The sequence below is a fragment of the Oncorhynchus tshawytscha genome, linkage group LG19 (genome assembly GCF_018296145.1).
Source record: "Oncorhynchus tshawytscha isolate Ot180627B linkage group LG19, Otsh_v2.0, whole genome shotgun sequence".
NCBI lineage: Eukaryota > Metazoa > Chordata > Actinopteri > Salmoniformes > Salmonidae > Oncorhynchus > Oncorhynchus tshawytscha.
Window position 1 is genome coordinate 21,946,339 of NC_056447.1, and position 14,255 is coordinate 21,960,593.

At 45.1% G+C, this 14,255-nt stretch overlaps 1 protein-coding gene across 3 annotated transcripts in view; it reads left to right on the forward strand.

Annotated features, from left to right (window-relative positions):
* Nucleotides 1-14,255, forward strand: part of smpd3 (sphingomyelin phosphodiesterase 3) — a 36,233-nt gene that overhangs the window by 6,689 nt on the left and 15,289 nt on the right. For 2 of the 3 annotated variants that reach the window (XM_024379255.2, XM_024379256.2), the window contains exon 2: nucleotides 10,513-12,218. In XM_024379255.2, coding sequence (XP_024235023.1) covers nucleotides 10,848-12,218 — 1,371 coding nt within the window. In that variant the 5' untranslated portion in view covers nucleotides 10,513-10,847. Of the gene's footprint in view, nucleotides 1-4,970; nucleotides 5,165-10,512; nucleotides 12,219-14,255 lie in introns of those variants that run through there. The other variant, XM_024379257.2, reaches the window with a different exon arrangement.

Genomic DNA, 14,255 nt, shown 5'->3' on the forward strand with positions numbered 1-14,255 from the left:
TCACACTCTCAAGTTCCACACCTAAATGACAAGGGGCATTTTAACTGTATGGCCTTCAACCTTGCAGGAAGGGTGCAACGTAACAGTTCATGCCAGAGATTTTCAGTCCAAGGCTGGTTTCCGTTCCAAGGCTGGCTTTCAATTCATGACATGGCTGGCTTTTAGTCCAATGCTGGCTTATATAAGTTTTCTCTATCTGTATTTTGAATATGAATGTATTTGTTTTCACTGTCTGCAAGTTATCAGACTGAAACAAACAGTTTTGACATTTCAGATCAGTGTTGCCATAGCCTTTAACATGACAAATGTGGAACAAATCAATGGAACAACCAATCCATATCTGTCTGTAGAAAACCAGGGCAGGGTTTGAGCTAGTGATGGATCACTTACTGTTTGTCTGTGCGTGTATGCACACTCCATGACCAAATGTATGTGGAGACCTGCTCATCGAACATCTCATTCCAAAATCATGGAGTAGGTTCCGCCTTTGCTGCTATAACAGCCTCCACTCTTTTGTGAAGGCTTTCCACTAGATGTTGGAACATTTCTGCGGGGACTTGCTTCCATTCAGCCACAAGAGCATTACTGATGTTGGGCAATTAGGCATGGCTCACAGTCGGTGTTCCAATTCACCACAAAGGTGTTCAATGGGCTTGAGGTCAGGGCTGTGTGGAGGCCAGTCAAGTTCTTCCACACTAACCTCGACAAACCATTTCTGTATGGACCTCGCTGTGTGCACTGGGAAATTGGCATAGGGAAACATGAAAGGGCCTTCCCCAAACTATTGTCACAAAGTTGGAAGCATAAAATCCCATTGAATGCTGTTGCGTTAAGATGTCCCTTCACTGGAACTAAGGAGCCTAGCCCGAACCATGAAAAACATCCCCAAACCATTATTCGTCCTCCATGGCACTATGCATCTGGGCAGGTAGCGTTCTCCTGGCGTCCGCCAAACCCAGATTGGTCCGTCAGCTTGCCAGAGGGTGAAGCGTGATTCATCACTCCAGAGAGCGCATTTCCACTGCTCCAGAGTCCAATGGCGGCGAGCTTTACACCACTCCAGCCGACGCTTGGTATTACGCATGGTGATCTTAGGCTTGTGTGCGGCTGCTTGGCCATGGAAACCCATTTCATGAAGCTCCCGACGAACAGTTCTTGTGCTGACGTTCCTCCCAGAGTCAGTTTGGAACTCAGTAGTCACTGAGCTCTTCAGTAAGGCCATTCTACTGCCAATGTGTGTCTCTTGGCTGTGTGCTCAATTTTATACACACAGGTGTGGCTGGAATAGCCAAATCCACTCATTTGAAGGGCTGTCCACATACTTTTATACATATAGTGTATGTGAGCACACATGCATGCAGGATTTGCTATGTTACTGTAACGAATGTGAGAAGGCATGATGTCAGCCCATATGTCTGTCTGTGAATGTTTTTCAAGGGCAGGGGAGTAGGCTCCACATTTACAGAAAGAGGAAGCTGGAGTATTTTTAGTGGTCATGGGTGTTACAGCACCCATTACCGGGGGTGAGGTGGGAGGTGGGGTCCAGATGTCTGACTGAGGGAAGGTTGGAGTCAGAGTTCATAAGTCAGGGACAGAGAAACAGGGGACAGGCATGGTGGGGGGAGGGGCACAGTACATTGCATGAATTGTATGATGGCACATCAGCTCATTCTTATTGATCCAGCATGATCTAGATTTGAAAGTATATTTAGTGCAGCTGCCCAATGGCAGTGTGAGCCCATATAGGCCACAGCCCAGAGGCATGCTGGGTAATTCTGAATCATCATCGTAATCCCCCATGTCAGCAGACGCCAAGCCAAGGAGGTCTCTGTATACATAGCCCAGCAGTAATACTCCACAGCACTTCTGTATACTATTCCAGTTCTCACTTTCTCTTTCTCTTTCTCTCACACATCTGTTTTCTTCTTGGTACCCCTTTAAAGTACAGTAAATGTCTCTTATACAGGGTTGGGTAGGTTACATTCTAAATGTAATCCTGTCTAAAATTGTAATCAGTAATGTAACTTTTGGTTACCAAAACTCAGTAACGTAATCTGATTACTTTCAGTTAGTTTTGGATGACTTTCCCCTTAAGAGGCATTAGTAGAAGACAAAAATAATCCATCAAATGCATGGTGTGTCATAATAGTGGTCTCTGACTCGCTCAGGTGGAGCAAACTTAAACGTGCACCTTTTTTCAATCCTATTTGACTGTGATTGAGAAAACAGAAAGGTTTTCACAAACATCCTTTCTGAATTTAAAAGTAATCCAAGAAGTAGGCCTAATCATCTAGTTTTTCGAAAGTATCTGTAATCTGATTACAATATTTTAGCTGGTAATGTATCTGATTACAGTTATAGTATTTTATAATCAGATTACATGTAATCAGTTACACCCCAACCCTGCTCTTATACCTGTGCACAGTAATAACTCTTTAGTTACTCACCAACAACCTTAATTAACAAGTTGTTACATAATAAATGAGTAAATCTGTTTAATCACTAAATAACACAAACATACACAAACAGAGACCAATTTCCCTGTGCAAGCCCTTAGAGGGAAGCTTGAGGAATGATTGTTCCTTACTAAAAAGCAGGTGGCAGGAGGGGCTGATTGAGTTATAGTGATGATTGCATTGTGGTAATAGTGATGGCATTATCCATTTCCTCTAACAGTATTACATTCCCAATTACACCCAGCCCAGAGCACACTGTGGCTCCCACATGGGCTTCCGTCTCAGTGCAAGAGGTGTCACTGCAGTACCTGGTTCGAATCCAGGCTGCATCACATCCAGCCGTGATTGGGAGTCCCATAGGGCGATGCACAATTGGCCCAGTGTTGTCCGAGTTTGGCCGGGGTAGGCTGTCATTGTAAATAAGAAATTATTCTTAACTGACTTGCCTAGTTAAATAAAGGTAAAAAAAAAAAAATATTAAAAAAATTAAACTGTCCTGTCCGGCATAGAAAGGGTGATGAAAGAGAGAGAGAAACTAATAAAATGATTCAATGGGCTGTTCTAACCCAGTCTTCTACCAGCATGCCAAAAACAACCAGTGCTGCTGAGCAAAACCCTTGAGACTGTTTGTCCGGACACAGCCAATCCAACAGCGACAAAACAATAATACACTGACCCTGATACCATAGAATATTCAGAGCATTTGGCAAAGATGCTCATCTGGCCAATATGCTTTCTGGGTTTGGAAAGGCGTAATGATGATGGATTGATTGTCTAATGAGGCTTTGGGAGGTATTGTTTTCAGCCTGCCTTTCTCATAGGCACTTAGTCAATAGTAGAAGCCAATCTTATGACATTTAAGAATGACAGATGCTTATTTATACCCCACGTGGACAGACTAGACAGGGCCAGGGGTATGTTACAGACTCCTGAGTTAGTGCGTCAGGGTGTCGATCTGCCTGTTGAAGTGTGGATCTGAATTACACCTGAATGCTCTACCTGTGTCTCAGGCTCACTGTTATTAGATTGCTTGTTCAAATTGTATCCTTGACCAGGCGTGTGTGTTTGCCAGAGTGTGTGTGTGTGTGTGCATTTGATCCAGAGTGCAGTTGTGTAGAGTGTAGTGTAGAGTTACGGTTAGACACAAACATGTGTGTGGCAGGGGAGTTGGAGGTGGGCAACATTCACCACCACACACCAACAGGCCTCGCTAGTACCTGAGTGCATGTGACTAGGTCACCATGACAACCGAAATCCCTTAAGCATACTCGGAGTAGCGTCACCGCTGGCTCTGGAAGTGGAGGAAGAGCGGGAGGCAACTTTCAAAGCTTACGGGGAAGAGAAAGAGATCCAGAGAAGGATCATCCTTAGGGGAGGGGGAAACAGCAGTGGGTCTGCTCCAACTCTGTTCTGATCGTTTTGGATCCTACTGGTCTGTTTTAGTGCTATGCTCTGAACACAGACATCTGCCGGTGTCTCTGGTCGTCATTACTCACGATGTAGCAGCATCGTACACTTATAAACGCTCCACAATTCTGCACCATTAATAATGAAACAGAAGGAAACCACCACAGCCGGCTAGATGGGCTACATCGATCTCTGTGGTCACCGGATACTTAGCAGTACATCACTCATTTGCCCACTCTAAAACGTATTGACACAAACAGAGCCTCCACACACAAGCACACACACAACATACACTCTCACACACACACGCACACGCGCACACGCGCACATGCACACGTATTTACCCAGGATTCAGCAGGAGCTTTCTCCCTTTGTCATTATCAGTATTGATCTAATGGAGGAGGACATTTCGTAAAACAAATCCATGGGGAGCGGTTGAGGCACCCGGACCCCATTCATTTGTCATGCTCGTCCCCATTGAAGCTTGCTGATGAATTCTCTCTGGGTTGGTTATGCTTCAGTTGAGTGTGAATTTTTCAGGCAGGAAGACCCCTTGGGTAACTTATGAAAGATGCCAAAACATTGCTTGGAGATATACGTCACGATTATTATCCAAGTCATTTTAATTCCAAAACAAACACATGGTTGGCTAGCTAGATGAAACAGATACCTCCCCTCTCAGCGGGGGATATATTCCTAGATTCCTTCCAGCAAACAGATAACAGTTGTTAGTCATGTAAACACAGTAAATACCAGAGAGCTGACTACTGTGTTAGCTACTCAGGCAGTCAGACAGCAAGGCTCTCTCAATGTCAGTACTAGATGGAGGTCAGGACACTGCTGTGCACTCTGTGGGTATGTGTGTTTGTACCTGTGTGTGTGTGTGTGTGTGGGGGGGTGTATGTGTGTGTGTGGGGGGTGTGTGTGTGTGTGTGTGTGTGTGTGTGTGTGTGAATGTGCGCGTGCGCGGGTGTGTGTGGGCGTTTGTGTGTGTGTGTGGTCTTGTGTGGCTACAGACTGCAGAAGCATTAGAAGCTGTTGAGATTTCTATCTCTTCCTGTGCTCAAACCCTGACTACAGCATTATTTCACTTTTTATGTTCTGCCCGAGCACAAGTAGTGTGTTCAGGCAGAGATCGTCACATTCAGGCCTGGTCATACTGTAGGTTCAGCATCCTGCCGTCTAGCACCACCAGGGGTGGGCTACAGTGATGCACTGGCCTGTCTTCAGCAGGAGTGGACCCAGCAGAGCAAACACTGCAACAAAATAGCAGATTGTGTCTGACAGCAAACACCCTCTCTGTAAGTTTTCCTCTGTGTTTGGTTGTGTCACTGTGCATCTGTGTCTCTGAGAGAACTGCTGTTTGTATATGAATGTTTTATGTGTGCGTATGTGCAAATATGTCTATGAAACTGAAAGTAGATAGGATACTATTCATACCATTTTTGTAATGTGGCACTGTGGTATGCGTGTCTGTGTGTCCTTTTTATGTGTGGGTTAGAGACAGAGAGAGACAGAAATTATGTGTCGGCTCTTACACAACCCAGTGATATTTTCTCTATCCTCACTGTGGAGAAGTATGGTTAGTTGAGTCTGGATAAGACATAGGGTGACTGTTTGATAAAACAACTGGTGTTTTTCTCTTCATTTCCCCCTATTGATCCAGCCATCCGTCACCAGGGTTGGGGAATAACGTATTACATGCAATCAGTTACATGTAATCTGATTACAACAAAACTGTAACTAATCGGTTACGTTACCAGCAAAAATGTTGTTAATCAGATTACAGATACTTTTGAAAAACTAGATGGTTACTTCTTGGATTACTTTGAAATTCAGAAAAGGATGTTTGAGAGAAAAACAACACATTATGACACCTCTATGTGCATTTGATGGATCCTTTTTGTCTTCTTCTAATGCCTCTTAAGGGGAAAGTAATTGTGGTGGAATATTCTAATCAAGGGTAGAGACTGTCATTTCTTCAAACAATCATCTTTATTCAATATCGATTAATTATTGCTAACATGAGGCTGGTCGATCCCCCACCCTTGAATGTTGGACCGAATAACCTAACCTTTACACAAATGCAGAGTACTATATATACAGTGCCTTGCGAAAGTATTCGGCCCCCTTGAACTTTGCGACCTTTTGCCACATTTCAGGCTTCAAACATAAAGATATAAAACTGTATTTTTTTGTGAAGAATCAACAACAAGTGGGACACAATCATGAAGTGGAACGACATTTATTGGATATTTCAAACTTTTTTAACAAATCAAAAACTGAAAAATTGGGCGTGCAAAATTATTCAGCCCCTTTACTTTCAGTGCAGCAAACTCTCTCCAGAAGTTCAGTGAGGATCTCTGAATGATCCAATGTTGACCTAAATGACTAATGATGATAAATACAATCCACCTGTGTGTAATCAAGTCTCCGTATAAATGCACCTGCACTGTGATAGTCTCAGAGGTCCGTTAAAAGCGCAGAGAGCATCATGAAGAACAAGGAACACACCAGGCAGGTCCGAGATACTGTTGTGAAGAAGTTTAAAGCCGGATTTGGATACAAAAAGATTTCCCAAGCTTTAAACATCCCAAGGAGCACTGTGCAAGCGATAATATTGAAATGGAAGGAGTATCAGACCACTGCAAATCTACCAAGACCTGGCCGTCCCTCTAAACTTTCAGCTCATACAAGGAGAAGACTGATCAGAGATGCAGCCAAGAGGCCCATGATCACTCTGGATGAACTGCAGAGATCTACAGCTGAGGTGGGAGACTCTGTCCATAGGACAACAATCAGTTGTATATTGCACAAATCTGGCCTTTATGGAAGAGTGGCAAGAAGAAAGCCATTTCTTAAAGATATATCCATAAAAAGTGTCGTTTAAAGTTTGCCACAAGCCACCTGGGAGACACACCAAACATGTGGAAGAAGGTGCTCTGGTCAGATGAAACCAAAATTGAACTTTTTGGCAACAATGCAAAATGTTATGTTTGGCGTAAAAGCAACACAGCTCATCACCCTGAACACACCATCCCCACTGTCAAACATGGTGGTGGCAGCATCATGGTTTGGGCCTGCTTTTCTTCAGCAGGGACAGGGAAGATGGTTAAAATTGATGGGAAGATGGATGGAGCCAAATACAGGACCATTCTGGAAGAAAACCTGATGGAGTCTGCAAAAGACCTGAGACTGGGATGGAGATTTGTCTTCCAACAAGACAATGATCCAAAACATAAAGCAAAATCTACAATGGAATGGTTCAAAAATAAACATATCCAGGTGTTAGAATGGCCAAGTCAAAGTCCAGACCTGAATCCAATCGAGAATCTGTGGAAAGAACTGAAAACTGCTGTTCACAAATGCTCTCCATCCAACCTCACTGAGCTCAAGCTGTTTTGCAAGGAGGAATGGGAAAAAATGTCAGTCTCTCGATGTGCAAAACTGATAGAGACATACCCCAAGCGACTTACAGCTGTAATCGCAGCAAAAGGTGGCGCTACAAAGTATTAACTTAAGGGGGCTGAATACTTTTGCACGCCCAATTTTTACGTTTTTGATTTGTTAAAAAAGTTTGAAATATCCAATAAATGTCGTTCCACTTCATGATTGTGTCCCACTTGTTGTTGATTCTTCACAAAAAAATACAGTTTTATATCTTTATGTTTGAAGCCTGAAATGTGGCAAAAGGTCGCAAAGTTCAAGGGGGCCGAATACTTTCGCAAGGCACTGTAGCTGACACTAAAAATACTTAGTCATGGTTGGTTCCACCCATCCCATGCAGATTGGGGCATCATAAGCCACTCTGGGTTCATCCGGTCGTTTTCTGCATGGGGTTGTTGTCTTAAACCCACCCTGGTTTAGTTTCCCAGATGCAAGGATGATTTTGAGACAATGAGGGATTGTTCTACTACTAAACTATCCCAAGTAAAACACATTTTTGTCTATGTAATGCCATCTTTAACTCATTTGTCAGCTCAAGCCATCTCTAGTGACCATACGCCCAGATTAGCTGCAGGGAACTAGAGTGGAGACCATACAAACACAGACACTAGTAGGACAGAAATGTCTTACTATAAGTTAAATATTTATTGTTAACCATTAATATCAAATAAATCAGTTAAATATGTCATAACCAGATTACATTACAGATCCAAAGTGACATTACAGATAACAGTTTTGGACAGGTAACTAGTAACTGTAACGGATAACATTTCAAATGTAATCTACTCAACCCTGTCTGTCACCCACCCCTATGATGCAGAGGTGCAAAGGGAGATAAATGATGATGAGGACAGGAACCGGCTCTGCACCTGCTTTTTCTCTCCTCCCCATCTCTCCTCACTTCTTCTCTCCTCCGCTCTTCTCTTCACTATATCTCTCCATCTCTATCTCTCTTCTGCTTTCTCTCCATCTCCATCTCTCCTCTCCATCTCTGTCTCTCCGCCTCTTTTCTCTCTCCTCCTCCTCTTTTCTCATCTCTCATGCTCCGAACCAGTAGGTGCATGGTGCCTCCGCTCGTGCACGCAGATTTGCTTAGTCTAATTCCATAAAAGGGTCCAGTGTTGTTGTACTCTGTGTTAATCACCATGACACCGCTTTAACCTGGCACCCTGAACAGCGAGATGCATTAAGAATATTGCATATGATCAAAATGTAGTACGCTAGCTGATTCAAAACAGTAGCCAAAGCCCTATAAAAAGGATCCGTGCCAACGCAAGAGATTTTTGGAAGCCAAGTCCGAGGCCTCAATATGAATAGTAGTAATTACAGTTGTGATGGTGCATTATATTACAGACATACGATGTAGCATTGTAGCTGTCTTGCTGTCATCCGGACATCAAGATACCAAGATGATCTATCTAGCCAACAAAACCTGTACAGTTTTACAAAATACAGTATCTTCCGGATAGAAATTGCTCATATTGTTGTATAGCGTTGCGTACACATCATTATCTTGTTAAATGAAGTGGCACATACTCTATATTGAAGATAGAATAGATCCCCATTATTATGGCTTCATTCCAACAAACACTGACAGTTTCACATTGGAAAGGAAATGAGCGTGTCAAGACAGCTAAGAAGAGTTCACATTGAAATGGCTTATCATCGGAGCAAAACCTACTCACAGTTGTCCCCACTGCCATTTCAGCCCAGAGGAGAAGGTCACAAACAGCCCCGGGTGCTGCCTGAACTCCACTTTAACATAGCCATGGTCAGAGGTCCAGAGACAGATGCAGTTAGTGTGCAGCCAGCCTCATCCCAGGGCATACTCCTCATTTAGCAGATAGACAGACAGACAGACACAGGGTCTGCATCCCAAATGGCACCCTTTTCCCTATATAGCGCACCACGTCATGCTGTATGTCATCAGGGACAGATAAGGGCCCTGGTCAAAAGTAGTGCACTACTTGTGTGATTTGAGACACAGACAGGGCCTGCTCTGGGCACTATCTGTCCCTGATGACATAGAGCGTGACGTTCCACAACATGATAGAAGGTTTGACATTAATCATAGTGGTGACAAACAGTGACGTTACACATGAGGAGACACTATGTAACCAGAGATGGTCTATAATCTTGTAACAGGCTTTGATGTACGAGATGGATGATGAGGTGATCTTATTAAGAGAGCTAGTAGCATCAATATATTTCTGATCCATTGAAAGTTTTTTTGGCATCAGTCCTAAAAGGACTCACTAACTGCTTTGTTATCCTAAAAAGTCCATTGACAGGGACTGCAAAGTCCATTGACAGGGACTGCATAGTCCATTGACAGGGACTACATAGTCCATTGACAGGGACTGCATAGTCCATTGACAGGGACTGCATAGTCCATTGACAGGGACTGCATAGTCCATTGACAGGGACTACATAGTCCATTGACAGGGACTGCATAGTCCATTGACAGGGACTGCATAGTCCATTGACAGGGACTGCATAGTCCATTGACAGGGACTGCATAATTCATTGACAGCAGCTGCACTATTCGTTCTGTTTCGTAAAACAATGACATTTTCATAGGATCCTGATCGATTCAGAGCAGCATACATAATGGTCGTTTATACAGTGTTTGTGACACGGTCCTGCCCCAGGGTCGCGGTGGCACACTGTCCAGAGTCATATTGCTGTTGCTGTGCTGAATATGGTTTGGTGGCTCTGGGGTTAGGGTAAGGCCAGTGGCCCTTCAGTGTTTCAATTCATGAATTAACAATTCATGATTTATTTATATTGTGTGGATTGCTTCACTTTCCACTCAACCCTATATTTATATAAGGTTACCCCACTGAGTGCGTCCTGTGTCTGATCATCGTTTACAGCAGTGTTATTTGCTAGGAATTCTGCCAATTTATAAACCATGTTTTGGCACTAAAACCCTTTGGTGTTTTTGTTGTGTTATGTTAAAAACAAGTCTGATTTTGACTGTTTAAACACACGGAGAAACGAACAGGAACTGTGTATCACCTGTGATGCAGTATTTCTAACCATTGGGGGACATTAGGGAAATGAACAAGGCCCATTTAGCTGACCACACATTTTCATCACAGTGAGTGATTGCACAGCTGATGCCCCTTCCCTTTTTTCTCCCTCTCTCTCTTCGACTCTCTCTCCCTCTATCCTTCTGTCCTCCCTCTCCTCTCGGCAGGTTCTGAAGCTGAGATGGTACTGAGATTCACTTCTTCATAGATCCGCCTTCCTGGTGTCCATGGGTTCCTTTTGACTACAGCAGCTAGTTCTACATCATCAAGATGATCTCCACCCAGAGACTCTAGTTCCTCATTCCTCCATTGGAGGACCACTGTGGTGAGGGGAGGGGGAGGGTGAAGGAGCCTCCTGCCATCAGGCAAATAGCTGCAGAGCCTGCTGGTGAAAGCGAAGGGAACCATGTAGTGTTCATTTCTCCACCCAGGGGGAGGGTAGATTTGAGTCAAGTTTGTTTTCCATTGATTTTAGTGTGAGAGTGTTTTATGTGAGCCAGAGATGGTCCTCCACACCTCTCCCTACTCCAGTGCCTTCCTGCGGTGCCTCACTAGCCTGTCATGGGGCTTTATCTTCCCCTGCTACTGGCTGCTGGATCGCCTGCTAGCCTCCTGTGTGGCCACCTCTCTGGAAAAGCGCCGGCGCTCCCAGGACCCCTGCTCCTTTGTGACGCTGTATGTGCTGGTGTCCACTCCGCTCTACCTGCTGCTCCTCCTGGCCTCGCTGCCCTTCGCTCTGCTGGGCTTCCTGCTGTGGGCTCCCCTGCAGGCGGCCCGCCATCCCTATCTCTACACCCACCGCAGCCCGAACAAGCACCACGCTGAGCAGGGGGGCGCGGCATCACTGGCCGACTGGAGGCCGCAAGGCCGCAGCTTCTGCTTCGGCAGTGCCAACGTGTGCCTACTGCCAGACTCCCTGGCACGCTTCAACAACCTGTCTGAGACCCAGCGCCGTGCCCGCGAGGTGGGAAAGCGCATCCGTAACGGGGCCAGCCGGCCGCAGATCAAGATATACATCGACTCCCCCACCAACACCTCCATCAGCGCTGTCTCCTTCAGCAGCCTGGTCACTGGGTTCCCACGCACCTCCTCACTGGACCAGCGGCCTGACAACACAGCCGAGGCCGAACCCCTCACTGGGTGCCCTGTACACAATTCTAGTGCAGACTGCCCAATACACACTGCCGGTGCAGACTGCCCCATACCCACCACTGGTGACGACTGCCCCATACACCCAACAGGGAACCAGAGCTCCTCAGATTGTCCCGTCCACGTAGCTGGTGGAGAGAACACACCAGAGTGCCCGCTTCACACTGCTGGTGCCCATAACAGCTCTGACTGCCCTGTTCACACCACAGTGGCCCAGAACTCCCCAGACTGCCCCATGCGCGCCTCTGGGGTCCAGATCAGTATCAGTGCCCCAGAGCCAGACCCCCCAGAGGCCGAGACAGGAAACCAACAAGGTGAGGGTGACGCGGAGAGCCTGACAGGGGGGGTGCCTTCTAACAACACCCTGTCCCACCGCACCTCCATGTTCAAGAAGCACAGCGGCCGCAAGCGGCGCCAAGGCGAAGACGGCATCGACCACGAGATCTCTGCCTTCTTCCCTGCCAACCTGGACTTCCTGTGTCTGCAGGAAGTGTTTGACCACCGGGCCACATCCAGGCTGAGGCGGCAGCTGCAACACTACTTCCCCTACATCCTGAGTGATGTGGGCCGCTACGCCTGGAAGGGCTGCTGCTCCCGCTTCAAGTTCCTCAACAGTGGTGTTATGCTGGTCAGCCGCTACCCCATCCTGGACGCCCACTATGAGTGCTACCCTAACGGGCGAGGGGAAGATGCCCTAGCAGCCAAAGGAGCTCTCTTTGTCAAGGTTAGGTGTTTTTTCTCTCTCTCCTAATGATAGCATAGGCAAGTGCTGTAAATGTGTAAAAGGCTGAAGGAATCACTTTGAGTGTTAACAATAAGTTACTGCCTCTTATTGGACCAGAACTTTGGTAAAGGAGCTAAATTTCCTCCAGGCTGCATCCTCACATTTGGCTGCTTTTTGGGGTTGGATGTGTTTCCACTGTTGTTAGACAGATATATTCAATCTTACTGTTGCAGAAACTTTGTGAACACAACGAAGTTTAATTATTTAGGCATAGTTCCCTGTACCCTTGGCTTGGGGGTAATTGAAAGTTGAAAATCTCTCTAGCAATTTTTTTGCAGAGACCAGGAAAAAATAAATGCCATTTTTTTATTCAGTCTCAAATTAAATAATACATAACTGTAGACCTTATTTTTCATTTGAGGGTTGCAGATACAGGACCAGTCAAAAGTTTGGACACACCCACTCAAAGGGTTTTTCTACATTCTACATTCTACATTGTAGAATAATAGTGAAGACATCAAAACTAGGAAATAACACATATGGAATCATGTAGTAACCAAAAAAGTGTTAAACAAATCAAAATATATTTTATATTTGAGATTCTTCAAAGTAGCCACCCTTTGCCTTGATGACAGCTTTGCACACTCTTGGCATTCTCTCAACCAGCTTCATGGGGTAGCCACCTGGAATGCATTTCAATTAACAGTTGTGCCTTGTTAAAAGTTAATTTGTGGAATATCTTTCGTTCTGAATGCGTTTGAGCCAATCAGTTGTGTTGTGACAAGGTAGGGGTGGTATACAGAAGATTTGGCAAAAGACCAAATCCATATTATGGCAAGAACAGTTAAAATGAGCAAAGAGAAACAACAATCCATCATTACTTTAAGACATGAAGGTCAGTCAATGCGGGAAAATTTCAAGAACTTTGAAAGTTTCTTCAAGTGCAGTTGCAAAATCCATCAAGCCCTCTGAGGAAACTGGCTCTGATGAGGACCGCCACAGGAAAGGAAGACCCAGAGTTACCTCTGCTGCAGAGGATAAGTTCATTAGAGTTACCAGCCTCAGAAATTGCCGCCCAAATAAATGCTTCACAGAGTTCAAGTAACAGACACATCTCAACACCAACTCACCAGAGAAGACGGCAGCGTAGCCTAGTGGTTAGAGCGTTGGACTAGTAACCGGAAGGTTGCGAGTTCAAACCCCCAAGCTGACAAGGTACAAATCTGTCGTTCTGCCCCTGAACAGGCAGTTAACCCACTGTTCCCAGGCCGTCATTGAAAATAAGAATGTGTTCTTAACTGACTTGCCTGGTTAAATAAAGGTAAAATTTTAAAAATTAAAAATTAAAACTGCATGAATAATTGCCTTCATGGTCAAATTACTGCAAAGAAACCAGTGCGAAAGGACACCAATAAGAAGAAGAGACTTGCTTTGGCCAAGAAACACGAGTCCACATTGGAGATTTTTAGTTCCAACCGCTGTGTCTTTGTGAGACGCAGAGTAGGTGAACGGATTATTTCTGCATGTGTTGTTCCCACCGTGAGGCATGGAGGAGGAGGGGTGATGATGTGGGGGTGCTTTGCTGGTGACACTGTCAGTGATTTATTTAGAATTCAAGGCACACTTAACCAGCATGGCTACCACAGCATTCTGCAGCGATACGCCATCCCATCTGGTTTTGGCTTAGTGGGACTACAGTATAATTTGTTTTTCAACAGGACAATGACCCAAAACACACCTCCAGGCTGTGTAATTGCTATTTGACCAAGAAGGAGAGTGATGGAGTGCTGCATCAGATGACCTGGCCTCCACAATCACCCGATCTCAACCAAATTGAGATGGTTTGGGATGAGTTGGCCTGCAGAGTGAAGGAAAAGCAGCCAGCAAGTGCTTAGCATATGTGGGAACTCCTTCAAGACTGTTGGAAAAACATTCCAGGTGAAGCTGGTTTAGAGAATGCCAAAAGTGTGCAAAGCTGTCATCAAGGCAAAGGGTGACTACTTTGAAGAATCTCAAATATAAAATATATATATTTTG